The sequence below is a fragment of the Tachyglossus aculeatus genome, chromosome 25, assembly GCF_015852505.1.
Source record: "Tachyglossus aculeatus isolate mTacAcu1 chromosome 25, mTacAcu1.pri, whole genome shotgun sequence".
NCBI classification, from domain to species: Eukaryota; Metazoa; Chordata; class Mammalia; order Monotremata; family Tachyglossidae; genus Tachyglossus; species Tachyglossus aculeatus.
In genome coordinates, this window is record NC_052090.1 from 22,421,854 (window position 1) to 22,444,735 (window position 22,882).

At 39.5% G+C, this 22,882-nt stretch overlaps 1 protein-coding gene across 5 annotated transcripts; it reads left to right on the plus strand.

Annotated features, from left to right (window-relative positions):
* The first annotated feature begins 1,635 nt into the window (after positions 1 to 1,635).
* MCMDC2 (minichromosome maintenance domain containing 2) lies at positions 1,636 to 22,453 on the plus strand. 5 transcript variants are annotated; one of them, XM_038766633.1, is made up of 15 exons: positions 1,636 to 1,668; positions 4,811 to 5,010; positions 5,105 to 5,235; positions 5,310 to 5,369; positions 5,609 to 5,804; positions 7,052 to 7,174; positions 7,301 to 7,402; positions 8,081 to 8,209; positions 11,050 to 11,287; positions 13,013 to 13,218; positions 15,033 to 15,196; positions 18,098 to 18,277; positions 20,070 to 20,212; positions 20,407 to 20,516; positions 21,173 to 22,453. In XM_038766633.1, exons 2-15 carry the CDS (start codon positions 4,914 to 4,916, stop codon positions 21,337 to 21,339), a joined length of 2,046 nt encoding a protein of 681 aa, XP_038622561.1. In that variant the 5' UTR covers positions 1,636 to 1,668; positions 4,811 to 4,913; the 3' UTR covers positions 21,340 to 22,453. The 5 variants fall into 5 exon arrangements, with proteins under 5 accessions (XP_038622561.1, XP_038622558.1, XP_038622557.1 ...); XM_038766630.1 differs by lacking the exon at positions 7,052 to 7,174 and having other exon boundaries at positions 21,173 to 21,353; positions 21,646 to 22,453; XM_038766629.1 differs by lacking the exon at positions 7,052 to 7,174.
* The last annotated feature ends 429 nt before the right edge of the window (positions 22,454 to 22,882 follow it).

A 22,882-nucleotide genomic window follows, 5' to 3' on the forward strand; every position in this document is an offset into this window, starting at 1 on the left:
GTGGGTGGGTTTGTTTTGGATTTAGAGCAACTAATTCCTCTAAGACTGAAGTGGTGTAAGGGGGTGATGATGGGATAATAGTAACTCCCCCTCGCCCCCTTGTCCCCCTTTCCATCCCCCCCCCCCGTCTTACCTCCTTCCCTTCCCCACAGCACCTGTATATATGTATATATGTTTGTACATATTAATTACTCTATTTTACTTGTACATATCTATTCTATTCATTTTATTTTGTTAGTATGTTTGGCTTTGTTCTCTGTCTCCCCCCTTTTAGACTGTGAGCCCACTGTTGGGTAGGGACTGTCTCTATATATTGCCAATTTGTACTTCCCAAGCGCTTAGTACAGTGCTCTGCACATAGTAAGCGCTCAATAAATACGATTGATGATGATGATATTTATTACTCTATTTATGATTTTACTGGTACATATCTATTCTATTTATTTTATTTTGTTAGTATGTTTGGTTTTGTTCTCCGTCTCCCCCTTTTAGACCGTGAGCCCACTGTTGGGTAGGGACTGTCTCTATATGTTGCCAACTTGGACTTCCCAAGCGCTTAGTACAGTGTTCTGCACACAGTAAGCGCTCATTAAATACGATTGATTGATTGATTGTTAAACACTATGTGCCCAGAGCTGGGGTACAGACAAGTTGGATCAGTTTGGTCACAGGCCCTGTCCCACACAAGGGGCTCACAATCGCAATCCCCATTTCACAGATGAGGTAACTGAGGTGGGGAGGAATTTTGTGACTTAACCAAGCAGATATGTGACAAAATTGGGGTTAGGACCCAAATGCTGAATTGGCGGCCCGGGCTGAAGGCAGTAAACGACGCTGAGGTAAAATTGAGGGTGGGGGGGAGGGGTGGATGGCGCGCTTTTGGCGGGAAGGAGGAGTGGAGTACGCGTCTCGCGCTGGCCGGGCAGCCGTTGGTGCGCATGCGCGGAGTGGTGAGGCGAGGGGGTGGGGCCCACAGGTCGTGCCTGTGAGGAGAGCCAGGCGGGCTGGGCCCCTCCTTTCCAGTGGGTGTCTGTAAATTATGACATAAAACTGAATTTAATAATAATAATAATAATAATGGTATTTGTTAAGCCCTTACTATGAGAAGCAGCGTGGCTCAGTGGAAAGAGCACGGGCTTTGGAGTCAGAGGTCAGGGGTTCAAATCCCGGCTCCTCCCCTTGTCAGCTGGGTGACTGTGGGCAAGTCACCTCACTTCTCTGGGCCTCAGTTCCCTCATCTGTAAAATGGGGATTAAGACTGTGAGCCCCCCGTCGGTAAACCTGATCACCTTGTAACCTCCCCAGTGCTTAGAACAGTCTTTTAGACTGTGAGCCCACTGTGGGGTAGGGACTGTCTCTAGATGTTGCCAATTTGTACTTCCCAAGCGCTTAGTACAGTGCTCTGCACATAGTAAGCGCTCAATAAGTACGATTGATGATGATGATGTTTTGCACATAGTAAGCGCTTAATAAATGCCGTTATTATTATTAGTATGTGCCAAGCACTGTTCTAAGCGCTGAGGTAGATACAAGGTAATTGAGTCGTCCCACGTGAGGCTGACAGTCTTTATCCCTATTTTACAGATGAGGTAACTGAGGCGCAGAGAAGTGACTTACCCAAGGAACGCAACAGACAAGTGGTGGAGCCTGGGTTAGAACCCAGGCTTTGTTTGTCTATTTATTTTATTTGTACATATTTATTCTATTTATTTTATTTTGTTAATATGTTTTGTTCTCTGTCTCCCCCATCTAGACTGTGAGCCCGCTGTTGGGTAGGGACCTTCTCTATATGTTGCCATCTTGTACTTCCCAAGCGCTTAGTACAGTACTCTGCACACAGTAAGCGCTCAATAAATACGATTGATTGATTGACAGTCTTTATCCCTATCTTACAGTTGAGGTAACTGAGGCGCAGAGAAGTGACTTACCCAAGGTCACACAACAGACAAGTGGTGGAGCCTGGGTTAGAACCCAGGCTTTATTTGTATGTATTTATTACTGTATTTATTTTATTTGTACATATTTATTCTATTTGATTTTGTTAATATGTTTTGTTTTGTTCTCTGTCTCCCCCTTCTAGACTGTGAGCCCACTGTTGGGTAGGGACCGTCTCTATATGTTGCCAACTTGTACTTCCCAAGCGCTTAGTACAGTGCTGTGCACACGGTAAGCACTCTAAATATGATTGATTGATTGATTGACAGTCTTTATCCCTATTTTACAGGTGAGGTAACTGAGGCGCAGAGAAGTGACTTACCCAAGACCACACAACAGACAAGTGGTGGAGCCTGGGTTAGAACCCAGGCTTTGTTTGTACGTATTTATTACTCTATTTTATTTGTACATATTTATTCTATTTATTTTATTTTGTTAATATGTTTTGTTTTGTTCTCTGTCTCCCCCTTCTAGACTGTGAGCCCACTGTTGGGTAGGGACTGTCTCTATATGTTGCCATCTTGTACTTCCCAAGCGCTTAGTACAGTACTCTGCACACAGTAAGCGCTCAATAAATACGATTGATTGATTGACAGTCTTTATCCCTATCTTACAGTTGAGGTAACTGAGGCGCAGTGAAGTGACTTACCCAAGGTCACACAACAGACAAGTGGTGGAGCCTGGGTTAGAACCCAGGCTTTATTTGTATGTATTTATTACTGTATTTATTTTATTTGTACATATTTATTCTATTTGATTTTGTTAATATGTTTTGTTTTGTTCTCTGTCTCCCCCTTCTAGACTGTGAGCCCACTGTTGGGTAGGGACCGTCTCTATATGTTGCCAACTTGTACTTCCCAAGCGCTTAGTACAGTGCTGTGCACACGGTAAGCACTCTAAATATGATTGATTGATTGATTGACAGTCTTTATCCCTATTTTACAGGTGAGGTAACTGAGGTGCAGAGAAGTGACTTACCCAAGACCACACAACAGACAAGTGGTGGAGCCTGGGTTAGAACCCAGGCTTTGTTTGTACGTATTTATTACTCTATTTTATTTGTACATATTTATTCTATTTATTTTATTTTGTTAATATGTTTTGTTTTGTTCTCTGTCTCCCCCTTCTAGACTGTGAGCCCACTGTTGGGTAGGGACTGTCTCTATATGTTGCCAACTTGTACTTCCCAAGCGCTTAGTACAGTGCTCTGCACACAGTAAGCACTCAATAAATATGATTGCTTCACAGTCTTTATCCCTATTTTACAGATGAGGTAACTGAGGCGCAGAGAAGTGATTTACACAAGACCACACAACAGACAAGTGGTGGAGCCTGGGTTAGAACCCAGGCTTTGTTTGTACGTATTTATTACTCCATTTATTTTATTTGTACATATTTATTCTATTTATTTTATTTTGTTAATATGTTTTGTTCTGTCTCCCCCTTCTAGACTGTGAGCCCACTGTTGGGTAGGGACCGTCTCTATATGTTGCCAACTTGTACTTCCCAAGCGCTTAGTATAGTGCTTTGCACACAGTAAGCGCTCAATAAATATGATTGATTGATTGATTGACAGTCTTTATCCCTATTTTACAGATGAGGTAACTGAGGCGCAGAGAAGTGACTTACCCAAGGCCACACAGCAGACAAGTGGTGGAGCCTGGGTTAGAACCCAGGCTTTGTACGTATTTATTACTCTATTTGTACATATTTATTCTATTTATTTGATTTTGTTAATATGTTTTGTTTTGTTCTCTGTCTCCCCCTTCTAGACTGTGAGCCCACTGTTGGGTAGGGACCATCTCTATATGTTGCCAACTTGTACTTCCCAAGCGCTTAGTACAGTGCTCTGCACACAGTAAGCGCTCAATAAATACGATTGAATGAATGAATGAACCCGCGTACCCTGACTCCCAAGTCCGGGCTCTTTCCACTAAGCCACGTTGCTTCTCCCGCTTGAGGTGTTCGTGAGGGATATGGGTCTCGTTGTCCTCTCTAAACCCGAGCCAAAACAGGAACAGACGATCAGCTCTGGGTCTCATTTCCCGTAATGATCTGGGTAATTCGTGTCTTCGTTTTTCAGTTAGTCGTATTTATTGAGCGCTTACTAAGCACTTGGGAGAGCACAGTGTAACAGAAAAATAGGGAACCCTTCACGAATCTGCGTGTCATCCTCCCCCAGTGTTGCTTAAATCCCTTTCACTCCAGTCACACACTCCATAACTTCGCTTCTGTATTCTGGTAGTTACTGTGGTTGCCGCATTTCAGCATTATTGTGCAGAATTAATGGAATAAACAACCATATTTTAGAAAAAAACCCAAATATCAGTGAGGACCCTATTTGCGCCCCCATTCTTATCATGATAGTATTTGTTAAGGGCTTACTATGTGCCAAACACTGTTCTAAGCCCTGGGGCAGTAATAATAATGATGGTATTTGTGAAGCGCTTACAATGAGCCAAACACTTTCCTAAGCGCTGGGGTGGATACAAGGTAATCACGTGGGGCTCACAGTCTCTATCCCCATTTTACAGATGAGGTAACAGGCACAGAGAAGTTCAGTGACTTGCCCAAGGTCACACAGCAGAGACGTGACAGAGTAGGAATTAGAACCCACAACTTCTGACTCCCAAGCCCATGCTCTTGCCACTAGGCCATTTTGCTTCTTGATCGTTGATAAAATTTTATTGTCAAATTGTATATTTTGTTTGACTAAAGGACCTTGTGAATTTACTTCTGGGTTATAGTTAAAACTGCATGCCATTTGTCTTCTATTTTCCATCACCTATGACATTGTCATTAGTACTGATAACACCCATATTTTGCTGGAGTATCTGCAAGACTTACACTTTGAATTGTACTCATTTCTTTACAGGCCTTTCCACCACCGTCATCACATCTATTAGCTGAGGTGTATTCGCTGTCAGTGGTTATAATCTTATGACTTGTAAATAAAAAAGAATCATCAACTGTGAATAATGCTAAATCCTCTAAAACTGAAGGAGGCGGCCCTTGTGTACCTTGACAGGAGCGGAGGTCTTCAAAGATTCGTAGATGATTGCAAGCGATATAATGGTACATTGAGAGAAAAGTTTTACAATGTTTAGAAAGGATACTGTATTTGAAGTTAATTTTCAATGCTTTGACTATTGTCAATGTTCATTTACAGAATCGAAACAAAGTTATGCTGTGTATCGGTTTAATATTTTAATAAATCCTTCTGATGTGGTTGAATTGGATGCAGTTCTTGGAAATCACATTCTACACCAGCCTCTGAAAGCTGCCCAACTTTTTCAGTCAGTAAGTTAAAGGCAAAATCATGTTTAGTCTATTTGTTTATTTCCTTAGCAAAATTATTTTATTTTAAATTTCAGGTCTGTTTTGTTGCTGTTAAAACTCTCTCATTAATTGAACAGTTAAAGACAGAAACTCAGGTAAGCTTTGGTTATTGAGCGGAATTAAACTAATACTAATTAAAAATGTCATACAGAAGTGAATTTTCTTCCAATTCTACATTTTCTAGTAGGTACCTTTATTTTTACCTTTTAGTTCAACAGAATATTTTACATGTATACATCTCATTTTTCCATTTCATCATTTTTAATACATTTTAACAAATGTATTGGGCTCTGCAGTTTTCAGTAATGCAGTTTTCATTTTCATTCTTTCTTAGATTAACATTGTTCTGAAAATAACACATTTACCTTCTCTGCCAAGTTATTGTTTCGATCTTTGTGAGTTTCCATTCGATTACATATCTGAGAGATTTTATAAGGTGGAAGGAATAGTAATTGCAATGACAACTATAACTAAATACACCCAAGGTGCAAGATTCCTTTGTTCAGATGAAACATGCCCCTTTTCAGAAGGTAAAACTTTAAAATGAGAATGTAAAACATTAAATTACGTCATGTTTTCAAGCATTTCACAGGGATGAATATAATGGAAATTGACTTGGTCAGAATCAGCATTATTGAGCGCATACAGGGTGCAGAACGTTGTACTAAGCACGTGGGAAAAGTATAATAAAGTAGGTAAACATGATCCCTGCCATCAAGAATTTTAAAATTGATGTGAGGAGACAGACATTAAAATAAATTATAGGTTTTAGAAATGAGGATATAAGGAAATGTAATAATAATAATGATGGTAGTATTTGTTAAGCACTTCTTATGTGTCAAACACTGTTCTAAGTGCTGGGGTTGATACAAACATATCAGGTGGGACACAGTCCCAGGCCCACATGGGGCTCACAGTCTTAATCCCCATTTTACAGATAAGGTAACTGAGGCCCAGAGAAGAGAAGTGATCTGCCCAGTGTCCCACAGCAAACAAGTCGTGGAGCTGGGATTAGAACCCAGGTCCTTCTAACTCCCAGGCCTATCCACTGTCCACTAGGCCATGCTGCTTCTCTATTATTATTATCAGTATTATGTGCTTATTTTGTGGAGATAACAGTAGTAAGCCCTTGGGAAAGTACAATAGAGAAAGTATAAACATGATCCCTGCCCTCAAGGAGTTTACAATTTCGTGGGAGATATTGACACTAAAATAAATCACAGGAAGGAGGAAGCAATTGAGTATAAAGATATTTACATAAATAAGTGCAATGGAGGGGAGGGGCCAGTACCCAAGTGCTTAGGTGATGTGAAAGAGTTGAAGTAGCAATTGGCAGGGAAATAGGGGAAATGAGAGATTAATCAGGGGAGGCCTCCTGGAGGAGATGTGATTTCAGAGGGGCCTCAAAGATGGGGAGGGCAGTGGTCTGCTCTATATGAACTGAGGGGGTGTTCCAGGCAGAAGGGAGAGAGTCCTGTAGGGTCAAGGAACATTAATACGCATTGCTACAAGGCATCTGAAGAAAATTGGGCTTGTTATAATTTAATTGAACAGCTGTCTGCAGATGTTGAATCCAAGAGGCTACTCTCTATCCTCCGAAAAAATTTCAGCAAATGTTTGACAGACACCCTTAGAAGGTTGAATATTTAACTATTGGGCAGCCTGTCTTTTGCTAGCTTCCAGGAAATAACAGCTGGTTTACAAGTGAACATGTTTTAATCACTAGCGGTGCCTAAATCTAAAGATGGATTCAAATTGGAGCTGTGCTTCATTTCAGGATTTCAATATATAAGAGTACATGTTCCCGGTGCCACAGAATCAGCAACAGTGAGAAATGATTTCTTTTGTAAACTGTGTGCTTCACCACTTCAAGAAGACAGAAAATTTAGAGTACTTGGGGGTAAAATGACAAACTTTAAAATTTCAGTCTCATCTTTTGAAGTGTAATTTTGAAACTGTAGACTCATGAAAATTAAATTGGAAATGTTTTCCAGTAAGGAACCATTTGTTCCCTTTGTTTTTTAAGATAAACAGATAGTTGAAATAATTGCTGCAAAAGCCCTTTGTGCTCTTCAGGGATATTCTGATCAACCATGCAGGTTTCAGTCTCTCTCAGTTTTCCTAAGAGGTAAGGTGGCTAAGTTTGACAGACAAAAAGTCATTATCAAAACTTTTAAAATCCTGAAAGATACTGCAAAGTAGTTTCTTTTAATTTAAGAGAAGTAAACTTCTACCACCTTGACCTACACTTCAGCTTTAGCATAGCATTGGGCCACTCTTGTCTCTTAAAAGTCAACATGGACAAGACCTCTGGAAATACCTACTTGAAAGTCCATGTTACTGTTAGAGATCTAGAGTCCAAACTGCCACCCCAGGCATCTCCTACATTTTCCTCAGATGGTTTTTACCTTTGTGATTGGGAGGAAAGCAGCAGCCTTATCCATTGCTTCCCAGATTCTGGTATTAGAGCTCCAGATGGCATTATGAATCTGGAAGTAAATTAAAAATGATATCACAGAGGCTGTAGGTACTCATTGCTTCCCCCACTGTCCCCCATTTGTCTTCTACTTCCCATAAAAGGAGCTAAAAAGGCTGGGGATGTTAGTTGGGGGTACCCAAGTTGGGGGACTGCAAGTCATAAATACTTCTGAAATGCCACTTCTGGAACCAGTGAGTTTATAAACAAGTTATCTTTACCTGCCTAACTTTTAAAAGGTACAGCCACTAAAATGTAGTCATGGTAAAATATTACTTGAGATGTGCAGTGCTTATTTGGTGAATAAATATCTTATGTATTTGATTTTAGATGAATTATCCAATAAAATGAAAATAGGAAACAAGTATGGAATTATAGGAATTCCAATTTGTGTAAAAACCTGTTCACAAGCAGCTATCTGTATAGAGGCCAACAGCATACATTTGTGTAGAACACGAGGTAAGAAAAACATATGGAGTAATGAATTAATAAAGGAAAGCAAATTGTGAGCTTTGCTAGATATGAAAACATGATCATTAGTGCTATTTGAATCCAAAAGAACCTGATTTGCAAATCCCACAATGATTTTTATCTTGGAAGATAATTATATCTCTATATAAAGCGGCAGATTTGTATTGACAGTTCTACAACATGGGGGCTACATTTTAAACAAAAACTCCATATTAAAGGAAACACAGCATTTACGCTTTGATCAAAACCACCCATATATACACACAACCATTTCTTTGAACACTACCAAGTTCTATCCAAATAAACGTGTTGTTTAGAAGAACAGTTCCTATTTCCCCAGCCGCATTCTTTCGAGAAGTGTAATGCAATATTTCTGCTCAAACCAAAAGAAATCTGATGAATTTTCAAACACATAGATGACACTAATCAATCAAAAAGTCTTGGCAGTAAGGCAGATGATGAAATTTGCCTTTTTAATGGTATAAAAGATAGTCTTGTTCTATGAAAAATTTAGTAATATCACTTTTATTTGTGCATCTACAGCAAACTACTTTTTAAAGGGAATTGACATTTAAAAACATGAAATGTTTCTCATCATCATCATCAATCATATTTATTGAGCGCTTACTATGTGCAGAGCACTGTACTAAGCGCTTGGGAAGTACAAATTGGCAACATATAGAGACAGTCCCTACCCAACAGTGGGCTCACAGTCTAAAAGGGGGAGACAGAGAACAAAACAAAGCATACTAACAAAATAAAATAAATAGAATAGATATGTACAAATAAAATAAATAAATAAATAAATAAATAGAGTAAAAAATATGTACAAACATATATACATATATACAGGTATCATTAACAATAACAATAAGAACAATAGTATCTGTTAAGAATGCTTACTAATTGAAAATAGCAGGCTAGCCACTGGGATAGATACAATATGGTCATACCAGATACAGTCCCTGTCCTGCATGGACTCACCAGAGGGAAGACAGGTATTTAATCCCCATTTTGCAGACGAGGAAATTGACGCAAAAAGAAATTAAGGTCTCACAGCAGGCAAAAGATGTGATTGGAAGTAGAAACCAAGTCTCCTCACTTCTAGACCTATAGTCTTTCCATTAGGCCTCTCACTGCCCCCACAATTTAAAATATGCTTTGATGAATGGAAAATTAGGTATTGTTTTCATTGAGTAGTTGAATGAAGATTGATCAGTCACTGGTATTTGAGTACCTACTGTGTGCATAGCCCTGTGCTAAGTGCTTAGGAGAATACAACAGGAGAGACATAGTTCCTTGTCAACTTTGTGACTTTGTCACTTCACTTCTCTGTGCCTCAGTTATCTATAAAATGGGAATTAAGACTGTGAGCCCCCCGTGGGACAACCTGAATACCTTGTAACCTCCCCAGCACATAGAACAGTGCTTTGCACATAGTAAGTGCTTAAAAAATGCCATCATTATTAGTATTATTGTCCTTAAGGAACTCACAGATTGTAAACTCTTAGAGGGCAGGGATTATGTTTACAAAATCTGTTGGGTTGTACTCTCCTAAATTCTCCGAACAGCGCTTTGCATGCAGTATGCACACAGAACGTTCTGCTAACTCACTTGTACTCTCTCAAGCTCTTAGAACAGTGTTCTGCACATAGTAAGTGCTCAGTAAATACTGTTATTTGCTCAGTAAATATCATTAATTGATTGAAATACTAATGGTTGCCTTTCTGAAAATCCTGGCAAATGGATAAACTTACCCATTCACGAAAACCCACCCTCACCAGTGGCAACTATATTACGCAGCTTACAGGAGCAAGATTCCTGGCTCCATCCAACTTTTACCCCAACAGGAGAAGGAGAGGTTGAACTGTGGGGCAGGTATACAAGATAATCAAATCAGGTAGTTTTTGTCTGATAGAGCTGACTCACAGTCTAAGTAGAAGGGAGAGCAGGTATTTAATCCCATTTTTTCAAATGAGACTGAGGCACAGATAAGTTAAGTGACTTTGCACATAGTAGGCAAGTGGTGGAGCTGGGATCAGAACCTAGGACTTCTGACTTGGACCCAGGCCCATGCTTTTTCCATTAGACCACACTTAACAATACAGTAACCCCAGCTCCTCCACTTTTCTGCTGTGTGTGACCTTGGGCATGTCACTTAACTTGTGTGTGCCTCAATGACCGCATCGGTAAAATGGGGATTAAATCCTTCTCCCAGTCCTGTGTGAGACAGGGACTGTGTCCAACTTGATTGTTTTATGTCTACCCCAGCACTTAGTACAGTGCTTTAACAATGTTTTTAATTTACATTTCTTTAGAATAATAATAATAATGATATTTGTTAAGCACTTGGTATGTGCCAAGCACTGAGGAAGATACAAGTTAGGTTAGACACAGTCGCTCTCTCACAAAGGGCTCACGCTCTTAATCCCCATTTAACAGATGTGGTAACTGAGGCCTGGAGACTTATGGGTGGGTATTGTTATAGAATGGTGATAATTGTATAAAAACAATCAACATGTTTTAGCCACACAAAGTAAATGACTAGTATCCCTAAGTATTCTATCTAATGTACAGGTATTTAGAGAGAAAAGGACATATGCTAAGCATACAGTGTTAAGCATTATAGTAAGGAAAAGTGCATGAATCAGGTATCTCCAATACTTTTTTATCTCAGTCATGTAACTACTGGGGTGTCCTTATCTATGGTGAGTGGTTATTTCCTTCCTCTTTCACCCCAAACCCTCAATCATTATTAGCATCCATAAAGCTGAGAACTTTTAAAATAGGTTCTGTAAACTAAAAGAAATGTCATCCTTTACTTTCAGATCCTTCTGATATTGGTGATAACTTTAGGAATCTACTGACCATGACTTCAAACTCATGTTGGAAGTTTACGGCTATACTTGCCAACTTCTTTGCATCACAAATTGTTCCACCGGGGGTTTACACTACACTCAAACTCTGTTTGTTGATGAGTCTAGTACAGACCAGTGATAAAGACAATGAAGCTGCCAATTACCTGGATATTTTAATTATAACTAGTGACCAACTACTGGTAGACAGGTAAAATTAAATTTGCAAAGTTTCTTTTTAATTGTGAACAGGCATCACATGTTTTACTTACCAATAATAATTGTGTTATTTGTAAAGTACTTAGTATGTGCAAAGCTCTGTATACTAAGCTCTATACAAGATAATCAGGTTGAAAACAATCCCTATCTCATCTGGGGCTCACAGGTATTGAATCTCCATTTTCCAGATAGGGAAACTGAGGCACAGAGAAATTGTGATTTGCTCCAGGTTTTTCAAAGGCAAATGGAGAGCTGGGATTAGAACCCAGATCCTCTGATTCCCAGACCCGTGATCTTTCTAACAAGGCCAGACTACTTCCTTTTACTTCTAAAGTATGTTCCCAAATGTAGTCAATCAGTGGTATATATTAAGCATTAACTGTGCTTGTCCTCGAGCATTATCTTAGTTGCTGGAGAAAGTACAATACAAAAGAATTGGAAGAAATGTTCCCACCCTACACAAAGTAACCGTATATGAAGTACTGCTGGTTATGGAATATAGTAATCAAAACAGTTATAAAGTTATTTAACCAGATGTTAGTATTCTGTGCTTTCAAAATTTGAACATTTAAAATATTCATCTTTTATTTATGAATAATAATAATTTTAATATTTAAATGCTTACTCTGTCAAGCACTGTACTAAACATTGGTGCAGAAATAAATAAATCACGTTCCACATGGGGCTCACAAATTAAAGAGCAGGAACAGCTACTGAATTCCCATTTTACAGATGAGGGAACAGAGGCACAGATGAGGGAACAGAGAAGTTAAGTAACTTGCCCAAGGTCACATAGCAGGCAAGTGGCAGAGCCAGTATTAGAACCCAGGTCCTGTGACTCCAGACCTGTGCTCTTTCCACTAGGCCCTGCTGCTTCTTACGAAGTTGGGAGCTGGGAACTTGGCTTCCGAACTTTAAATGTTCTCCTCCACTTTGAACTGGAAGAGTAGTTTTGTTATCCAAACTGCTTGGAGAAGGTTAAAAGTGGAGTTCAAAGATGAGGAAAAAAATTAGAGAACAAGAACTATGGGACCATTTAACTATAGGAGAGAATGTTATTATTACAATGGCATTTTGGAAGTTTATGAACACTTAATCATTCGGTAGTATTTACTGAGTACTTACTGTAGGTAGAACATTGACTAAGAGATTGACAATAATGAGAGAGGGGGAAAATGCAGTACTTTCTTGATCAGTGTTGTAATGGCAGAGATCAAATTCTTCTGCTAGACAAAAAGGGGAGGAAGCTTTTTTTTTTTAAGCTCAATCCCTTCCTGGTCACCATCAAACAACCTTTCATAACACCCAATCTCTGATTTCTAGCAGTACATTACTGAAATATTTTCTCCCCTGAAACCAGTCCTTCAGCTAGGTTTGATGTGAAAGTTGACAATTTTGGAACCCTTTTGTTTTGGTAGGAAATAAGACACTGGTTAAGTGTAAGGAATATTTTTTTTTTTCCAATGAGAGATGTTTAACACTGGGTTGTGTTTACCAGTAGACGTCTTTACAAAAGGATACATTTTTAGAAATGGTTTAGATGTAGTCCTCCCTGAAAAATAGGTGGATTAAATAACCTTTCAGTGTCTCTTTCAAGATTATGGCATCTATGAAAATAAAACCCTCAAAATGTTATAGTAATATTTCATGCCCATTACTATCATGCAAAACATTGAGCGAAAGTACCTTATAATGAGGAATGTTATTTTTTTCCTAGGCTTCTGAATTTCAGTGTGTGTCTTGTGCCCCGTGGTATACGTCACCCAGCTGGTAGTGAAATTTTCCCCACTGTGTCCAAAGATAAGTACGGAACTGGGGCTGCCAACATTCAAGCTTGCAGTGTTCTCCTTGCCAAAGATGGAATTTGCTTTATAGGAGATTTGCCTTCATATAAAAAAGATAAACTGGAACTGCTTCAGTCAGGTAAACCAACATGTCCATAATTAACTATTATTTAAGCTGGGTACTAATATATGCTGTCAAGAAGAGGTGTCCTGAATTCTAACTCTAGGTAACTCCCAAGTGGAATGTTTGCATTAACTTTTATTGTGCATTTACTTATTACAATATACTCTTAGCACTGCTATCACTGCTATCTAATTAAATTAACAACTTCAGAAAACTACCTATCTCAACCTTGAACTAGAAGTGATTAACTCACATTACTATTTTTAAAGCTCTTGATAATCATAGTAGTCTTTGTGGCAGGGAGAACAGGTATTTCACCCCCATTGTATAGATGAGGAAACTGAGGCCTCACAGCAGGGAGATGTTGAGACAGGATTAGAACCCAGGTTTTTTTTGAATCCCAGTCCAGTCCACTGGGCTAATATTTGTAACAAAACTAAGAACCAGCTCCAAGAAGCAACTATTCTTATTTTTACCATATCTTTTTGTGATATTGCATGAATTGATATTGGATCATCACTGATGAAGCAATCAGATTGCCAGGTCCAGGTAATTCAGGCAAAACCTCCACAAACACCTGATTGAACCCAGCTTCATTTTTCCAGCGGAAGGTCACTGCTGCCTTCAGTGTTTGAGATGTAGTTGGTCAAGAAAGCAAACTGGGACTGAACCTCTGTTCTTTAATTGTGTAGGCAAGTTTTAAAAGCCAGGAAGCAGAAGTCGTCACTATCAACTAGGGCTGGAACAGCAGTTCTGAAAATTCGTAAGAAGAATAAAGCGTACTCTGTTCCTGACCAAAACCTTCTTGTTAACCTGGGCTGAAGCCAAGCCTACCCAGGTTTGGGCACCCTTACAGTATTCCCACAGCTAAAAAGAGAGCCATTGCAAGGCTTCTCTACCAGCTGCCCCAATCCCATACCCTGTTCAGCTTGCCTGGCTCCCCTGATGTCTTATACTGGAATGGAACTTAAATTTAGGAAGGGTAGTGAGTGTTAGGAGATGTCCAAGTGCCTAATTAGAGTCAGGGCAGAGCTTCAGTTACCTCAGTCCTCACTAGAACTTGGTTATGTTTATTGCATGAAAATTACAGGCCATGTAAACAAAACTTGCCCAAGATAAGAGCGTGAGAAGGAACTGCAGGAACACTTAAAATCTGGGTGTCAGGTTATGAGACTTTTGGGCAATGTAAGCAAAAGAATTAAGAAATAAAATGGTATGGTGTTTAACTTACAAAGACTGAAGGTAAAAAATGTAACATGGCTTTAATACCTAAAAAAAACCCCAATAAAAAACCTCCTAAGACCTTCATAGAATTCCTGCATCTTAAGCATCCCAAATAAAAGTTTGTCCAGACACGAAACTATACCTTCATTTCCTGGACTGTACAAATAAAAATCAAACTGGCAGCAACCAAAATTTAAAAGAGAATGTTGACCAGCTGTTTTCCATCTCCACTCAAAGCAAAACAAGAAATTTGGCTCCTTTAATTAGGAACAAACTACCAAAAGAAATGACTAAATAGCTCTCAAAAGGTCTTTATAGGATAGAATATCATGTGATTTCCTTGACATGGGTATAATCATACTTCAGAGTGGAGAGTTGGTTAGGAAGGCCTCTTGATCTTTTTCGCTCCATAAGTTTAGTTTTCTACATTTAAGCATTTGAATGTTCCCCTCAGATATTAGTACTTACAATCAAGAATATATAATTTAATTTTGTCAGAGTAAATATTCAGTGGTTCCTGACATTGTGAACAAAGGAATTATTTTCATTTGGAGACTACTATACAACAATGAATGCAAGTAACAGAAGGGTATCTGGCCTATCAGTTTTAGAGAGCAGAACCATTACAATGTACATCCCTGGAAAGAAGTGTGGAGGAGTTGATCAGCAGATTAACATTCCAATTCAGACTAGTTTCTGGTCATTTATTGACTTGGATTCATCTTCAAAGAGACATGTGTATAAGAATAGCACTCTCATTGGGCAGATGGTAAGGTACATTTCATAATAATTTATTGACTTTACGCTAAAACATTTTACCTTTTCAATAACCTTTTATTATATTATAATAAAGGATACATATTATAATAAATATAAAATAAAATAACAAACATATAAATAGTATTACATTATATTATATATAAATATAAAATAATATAAATGATATATTATATTATGATATGGTATATTATAATAGATATATTATAGATGTATTATATATTATATATATTGTATATTATGTTATATATATTATATATTACAGATATAATAATAGATATAATATAATATAATATATCATAATAGAGAAGCAGTGTGGCTCAGTGGAAAGAACATGGGCTTTGGAGTCAGAGGTCATGGGTTCAAATCCCCGCTCCACCACTTGTCAGCTGTGTGACTTTGGGCAAGTCACTTAACTTCTCTGGGCCTCAGTTCCCTCATCTGTAAAATGGGGATGAAGACTCTGAGTCTGCCGTGGGACAACCTGATCACCTTGTATCCTCCCCAGTGCTTAGAACAGTGCCTTGCACATAGTAAGCACTTAATAAATACCATAATAATAATAATAATATAAGGATATATTATGTTTTATCATTGTATTGTATACAAATGGCGTTTGCTACCAATAGTTTGCTCACCCTGGATGATTAGTTTTAATCTTAAGAAGGAGGGGGAGTTTATGGTAAGGAAAAGTACTCATTTAATCAATAAGAAATTTTAGGGTAAAAATGACTGAGAATCACCGAGGTAGATAAGACCACTTGGACTGCTTAAATTTGATCGGGTTAGAGAGCAGACTGGCCTGAGGACGTTGGCATTTTAACAGGTGGCCCTGTAGTCAGAGGTCATGGGTTCGAATACCAACTCCCCCACGTCTGCTTTGTGACCTTGGGTAAGTCACTTAACTTCTCTGTGCCTCAGTTCCCTGGGTAAGTCACTTAACTTCTCTGTGCCTCAGTTCCCTCATCTGTAAAATAGGGATTAAGACTGTGAGTCCCACGTGGGACAACCTCATCTCCTTGTATTCCCCCCAGCGCTTAGAACAGTGCATCGTACATAGTAAGTGCTTAACAAATACCAACATCATTATTATTATTATTAGTGTAGATTGCCCCTTGTCCAAGGAGATTAACAGCAATTGCCCGTTGAGTTTAATCATCATCATGATGATGTTTAATCATCATGTTGAGTTTAATCATCATGTTGGCATTTGTTAAGCGCTTACTATGTGCAAAGCACTGTTCTAAGCGCTTGGGGGGATACAAAGTGATCAGGTTGTCCCACGTGGGGCTCACAGTCTTAATCCCCATTTTACAGATGAAGTAACTGAGGCTTAGAGAAGTTAAGTGACTTGCCCAAGGTCACACAGCAGACATGTGGCGGAGGCAGGATTCGAACCCGTGACCTCTGACTCCAAAGCCCGTGCTCTTTCCACTGAGCCACGCTGCTTTACCGTTGCGTGCCTTCCCTCTAGTGATGCCATGTGGGATAGCACCAAACTCTGGAAGTTGCAAAGCCGCTTTAAATCGTTAATCTCAATAGTGTTAAATAATTCCTTCGAAATTATAACACTATCCCCATTACCAACAAAACAACCCACTAATCTGTGAAAATAGTGGCCTGGAAATTTAACAAATTAAAAGAGCCACGGCAAAGCTGTGCCGAACATACATCTGCAAAGGTCTGCTATCCCTCTCCTCTCTTAGTGTATTAATTCATTTATTCAGCCGTATTTATTGAGCGCTTACTGTGTGCAGAGCACTGTACTAAGCGCTTGGGAAGTACAAGTTGGCAACATATGGAGACGGTCCCTACCCAACAACGGGCTCTCAGTCTAGAAGGGGGAGACAGACAACAAAACAAAACAAAACATGTGGTCATCATCATCATCATCAATTGTATTTATTGAGCGCTTACTGTGTGCAGAGCACTGTACTAAGCTCTTGGGAAGTACAAGTTGGCAACATATAGAGACAGTCCCTACCCAGCAGTGGGCTCACAGTCTAAAAGGGGGAGACAGAGAACAAAACCAAACATACTAACAAAATAAAATAAATAGAATGGATATGTACAAGTAAAATAAATAAATAAATAGAGTAATAAATATGTACAAACATATATACATGTATACAGGTGCTGTGGGGAAGGGAAGGAGGTAAGATGGGGGGATGGAGCGGGGGACGAGGGGGAGAGGAAGGAAGGGGCTCAGTCTGGGAAGGTCAAGTCATCAGAATAAACAGAAGTAAAACTAGATGCACGTCATTGACAAAATAAATAGAATAGTAAATATGTACAAGTAAAATAAATAGAGTACAAATCTGTACAAAATATTGACAGGTGCTGTGGGGAGGGGAAGGAGGTAGGGTGGGGGAATGGGGAGGGGGAGAGGAAAAAGGGGGCTCAGTCTGGGAAGGCCTCTTGGTGGAGGTGAGCTCTCAGTAGGGCTTTGAAGGAAGAGAGCTAGCTTGGTGGATGTGCAGAGGGAGGGCATTCCAGGCCAGGGGAAGGACGTGGGCCGGGGGTCGACGGTGGGACAGGCGAGAATGAGGCACAGTGAGGAGGTTAGCAGCAGAGGAGCGGAGGGTGCAGGCGTGTATTAACTTACTACTTTTTTCTTTTAAACTACACCCTGCCCCCCGAGGTGGTAGCAAAGTCAGTATCGGGGGATGATGATTCTCATGCAAATGACGTCTTGTGCTTTATTTTCTCTGCACTTCTCATCTTGGATTCTTCTCCATCCACTCAGTAAGGGTGGGTTGCCATAAATGTTCCTCTGATAACGTAGCAAATGTGGCAGTACCCAAGGCACAGCTGTGCAGGACGTTTTGCTAAACTGATTTGATTTGCAAATTAATTGAGTAACTGCTATCTTTTGACTTGTCATTTGCTGTAGGATTTCAGTATGGTTCCATCCAACCTTATGGATTCATTCGGGCTGCTGATTCACTGCAGTGAGTCATCTCCTTCCCATCCAGTTCTTCCTTGTGTGGAGCACTGTTTAAAGAAAGCCGTTGACCAAGAAAGCATTTCTTGGACAGCTTCCCAACAATTCACAGTCCAAGATTTTGAAAAGGTAATTGGACAGAAGGACTAGCCACAGACACTTCTGTTGATTGTCTCCCAGTTTAAAAACTCAAGATTTTGGGGGGTTTTCTTGGAAGACCAACTTCACTTCATTTAGACTTTCTGCTCCACTCCATTATACTAGCAAAGTATATACGGCAGAGTATTTCCCAAACTTTTGTTTCAGGATTTGGATTTTTATTGCAGGGATAGGAATATCCCTGATAGCTTTAAGGGTGTGAGGTGTGGTCTGTGTAAGTGGCTGCCTGTCCAATGACAATGGCAGGCTAGAAGAGAAGAATTATTAGTATGGTGCCTGACTAACCAAAACCCAGACATAAATGGGCAGATTGTGTAGCTCTCCCACTGCCATAGCTAGCCATTTTTCCAGCTCTGAAGGAAAAGGGGGCTGCAGAAGGGCGGCAAAACTAGTGATTTACAGGGCAGATTTTAAATTTGTATATGCTTATGTACAAAATGAATTTTTAAAATAATGAAGAATGAGTCTAGGGAATTGCACTGTACGTTCAGACAGTGATTTCTACCTTCCCCAACCCCCTCATCCTCAACTCACCTCGTTAATCATGAAAAGCATCATGGAAGCTGGGAAATTTCAGAAATTAGGATGAAAGGGAGAAAGTTGGCCAGTTAACATTCACAACTGGCGAATCATGCTACAATAAGGCAAATACATAGATCCTTGTGTCTTTAAACCAAATCAGAAACACCTAGCCATCACCAAAAAAAAATTAGATTTTTAAAAAATGGTATTTAAGTGCTTACTATGTGCCAGATAGTCTACAAAGAGCTGGGGTAGATACATGCTAATCAGGTTGGACACAGTCCATGTCCAACATGGGGCTCACAATTTTAATCCCCCTTTTACAGATGAGGGAACTCAGGCACAGAGAAGTTAAGTGACATGCCCAAGGCCACATAGCAGTCAAATGGTGGAGCCAGGATTCCCAGGCCCGTGCTCTATCCACTGGGCAACACTTTTAATTAACTCTGAAATGCTAAAATCCCAGTAACATATGAAGTGTCCTAACTGGGAATTGTGGAATAGGTATAACAGGTCTAATAGGTATAACACTTTGAACCAACTGGTCTCAGGGTTTAGTGAGGACTTGTTTTCCCTTAATATTCTGAAAGTGCACAGGCACACTTGTGCGTGATTCCAGGAGGGGTGGAATCTTGTTTTTGGCAGTGGGAAATTCCCAGATTTCATCTAGATGGGGCTTCTACCCAGTCCACATTTTTCCCTGAGAGTGTAATTGAAGTACAATCAATAAAATTGATTGAATGCTTAGTGTGTGCAGAGCACTATACTAAGTGCTTGGGAGAGTACAGTATAACAGTTGGTAGACACGTTTCTTTCCCACAAGGAGTTTACAGTCTAGGGAGGGAGACAGACATTAATATAAATTTACAGATATGTATAAAAAGTACAAATTAGTACCAGATTTTTTGGAAAAAATTGTAATAAGTCTCAGTGGCTAGGAGCTGCTTTGAATATTTACTTCTCTGTAAAGGCAGAAGCTAGTTTTGAAATATTAATAATGCCCAATCATATAAGGTGTAGTTTTGGTCACTGCACTAGCGACATTCTGAAGAGAAAACAACCTGGTTAAAACACCAGCCGAAACAGCAACTCACCCCTATGTAATATCCTCAAAGTATACAACCTATTTATTGTCCTTTGGTGGAGGTTATGAGGAGTGGATTTGCATTTCCTTTTCCCAGTCCATGGCATTATTTCTTTATCACTGTGTTATTTTGTTTTTATACTTTTTTTCACTTAGCTAATTGCTTTTGCAAAGAATTTACATGTTGAACTCAGTCCGGAAGCCAAAAACACAATTAACGGCTACTACCTAGCAAGTCGCAGGACCAGAACAGATTCTGTACATGGATCAAAACTAACAGCATCAGCATTAAAACATCTGTAAGTCCATGCTCTGTACAACAGGGAAATATAACTGTTTTCAATTGTCCAAAATATTGAAGGGCTAGGCTGATCACTGAATTAAACAGGAAACCTATCTCAATGGTATTTAAAACTATTTTTGAAAATCCGTTAAATTTTTTAAATTTTCAGAAGAATTACTATTGTCTGACTCTGAGTTTTTAATCACCTAGGGTTGCTTTATCCGAAGCACACGCTAAACTGAGTTTAAGGAAATCGGTGCTTAAAGAAGACGCCTTAATTGCTATCTTATTATTTGAAACATCTCTTACATTGAAATACGGTAATCAGTTTAATTATTCAGGCAATTTTCCTGGCAAAAGGCTTGTTCCAATGAAATTTACATTAATTTGAGAGAACAGCTTTTAAACTACCAATATACAAGCATGTTTTCCATTGTACAAAAAGGCAGCTTTAAGTTTCTAGTTACATTCTCTAAACCATGTGATGACAGAACTCACTAGCCCAAGTATAACTTTAAAGCACACAATCACCTTGCCCCCTCCTAACTCACCTATTTTCCTAAAGCCCAGGCCGCACACTTTTCCTCTAATATTAACTTTCTCACTGTACCTAGATCTTGTCTCTCACCACTGACCTCACCCACATCCTGCCTCTTGCCTGGAATTGCTCTCCCCCCCTTCAAAACCTTATAGGTCAAGTCTCCTCCAAGCCTTCCCTAAGCCCTCCTCTCTTCTCCCACTTCCTAGTGTCTCCTTTTTGCTCCCTGGCTCCCAACACATATGTATATATATTTTTATATGTATATTAATGTGTCTCCCCCTCTAGACAGAGCCTGTTGTGGGTAGGGAGTTTGTTGTACTCCCCCAAGCACTTAGTACAGTGCTCTGCATACTAAGTGCTCAATAAATACAATTGGAGAAGTATATGAATTCATTTGCAGTTTTCACTACCCAAGTCTTGTTTCTCATCCTTTAGGAACTTCTGTGTTTTGTACAGCTCCAAATGCAGCATTTCCATTTGAGTTGAATAATGCCAAGTGTTTACAGCAACGGGATGTTTACTTGCTGCAGTGCCAACAACAGCTCCAGCAGTTTATTGCTACCTATGGATCAGGAGTACTGGTTTCATCTAATGAAGAATAGGCTATTTTGAGGTGGTGAGGGATTTTAAAGTTTAATTTTCCCTCAGCTGGTATGAGAAAACACGGTGACTTCATTCAAGGAAATGTTTGAAGTTGTTTGCTATTGTAAATGAACATTTGACTAGCCCCACATACCCTCGCTGGACATGCTTGTTCAGGCCAGCCATGCCAATAGTCCTACTGTGGTACCCCACTGGAAACTGAAGTCATGTAAATTTAGTTTTAAAGCTTCAAAAACCCTTCTATTTTTCCTTTAATCAGTATTTTAGTACTGAAATGTGGGTCTTTCAATCTTCTTAACCACAAGGTGGCAAGTCATTGAGAATAAGAATCAGCATCATATGGAAGAGTTGACAGTCCCTGTCCCTGAACTCCAGCTCCATAAATGCCTGCCCTACCTAGGACAGCATCCTAGAAAGAGGCCACGAAATATGACCTCCCTACAGAACAATCATCCTGCGGTTAGCAGATTGATGCTAGAGGATAGGGGAATTTCACTGGGCCTGAAGTTGACATGATGCCCCCAACTTACTTGTCTTCAAAACTTGTCTTCAAAATCCTACTACAATGATCTCCCGGCCCACCCACCACCCCTTCTGGATTAGCTTCTCCTTCTCCCTCCCATGGCCCCCTGCCTTTCAGTCCCTATTTTGATAGCCTGCTCCCATTTAATAGCTGTTTCCCCTCTATGTGTTACTTCTAGACTGACTTCGGAAATGTTAATTGGCTTAGCATAGCACTTTACACCCTGTAAGCACTAAGCCATTAATGCTGGACAATTCACATTTAAGGAACTGATGGAGCAAGCAAGAAACCCTCAGGCTACTTTCTCAACTCTCTATTCCTCCAGTATTAAATTAGCTAATAAAACCCAACATTTCCTGCCATGCTAACACTGAACATAGATGCATCCCACATTAAGCCCAGTATTTTCAGACTAGGGAAGTCAAATTTAGTAGAGAATGATGAAATAAAGCACCTCAGTAAAGACAAACTATTGTGAATTAGATTGGTCTTCCCTTGCAATCGCATTCAGTAAGCTGAACCTATTTACAAGCTGTAACTTTTTCAACTTTTTAAACTGAGACATTCCCAATAAAACATTCTAGGTTCATTTCTGGCCACCCCTTTTAAGGGGAGCTTGTTATAAAGGATGTATTTGGAAGTGTTAATACCAAGCCAGGGTTTATTATAAGTTATACAAGTTATAAATTGTTTATATAACCTGAATATCATGTAACCTCTCTACTTGAGTCACCGTAACTCAAGATGAGAAGCCATATCCAATCTCTCGGTGTCACTCTGAAATTTTTGAATGGATAGGAAGATTTCAAATAACTTATGAAAAACTCCCAAGGACCTAACAGGTGATTTGTCAATACATCTAGAATATTCTGTAGCACATCTGACTGCATCTGTCCAGATCTGAGATCACCACAAGTAATGTGACATGTGAATCACAAGATAATCAGTCCCAGTCCCATCAAGGGGTCTCAATGTAAGGGGGAGAACAAGTAGATCAATAGGCACAGAAGGTTAAGTGA

What these genes read in the sequence shown, in the direction of transcription:
- MCMDC2 (XM_038766633.1), top strand. Translation starts at nt 4,914, where the DNA reads ATGCTAAATCCTCTAAAACTGAAGGAGGCGGCCCTTGTGTACCTTGAC. An exon ending in CTGCCCAACTTTTTCAGTCA is followed by an intron (nt 5,236 to 5,309) that starts GTAAGTTAAAGG and finishes TTTAAATTTCAG; the next exon opens with GTCTGTTTTGTTGCTGTTAA. An exon ending in AAAATTTAGAGTACTTGGGG is followed by an intron (nt 7,175 to 7,300) that starts GTAAAATGACAA and finishes TTGTTTTTTAAG; the next exon opens with ATAAACAGATAGTTGAAATA.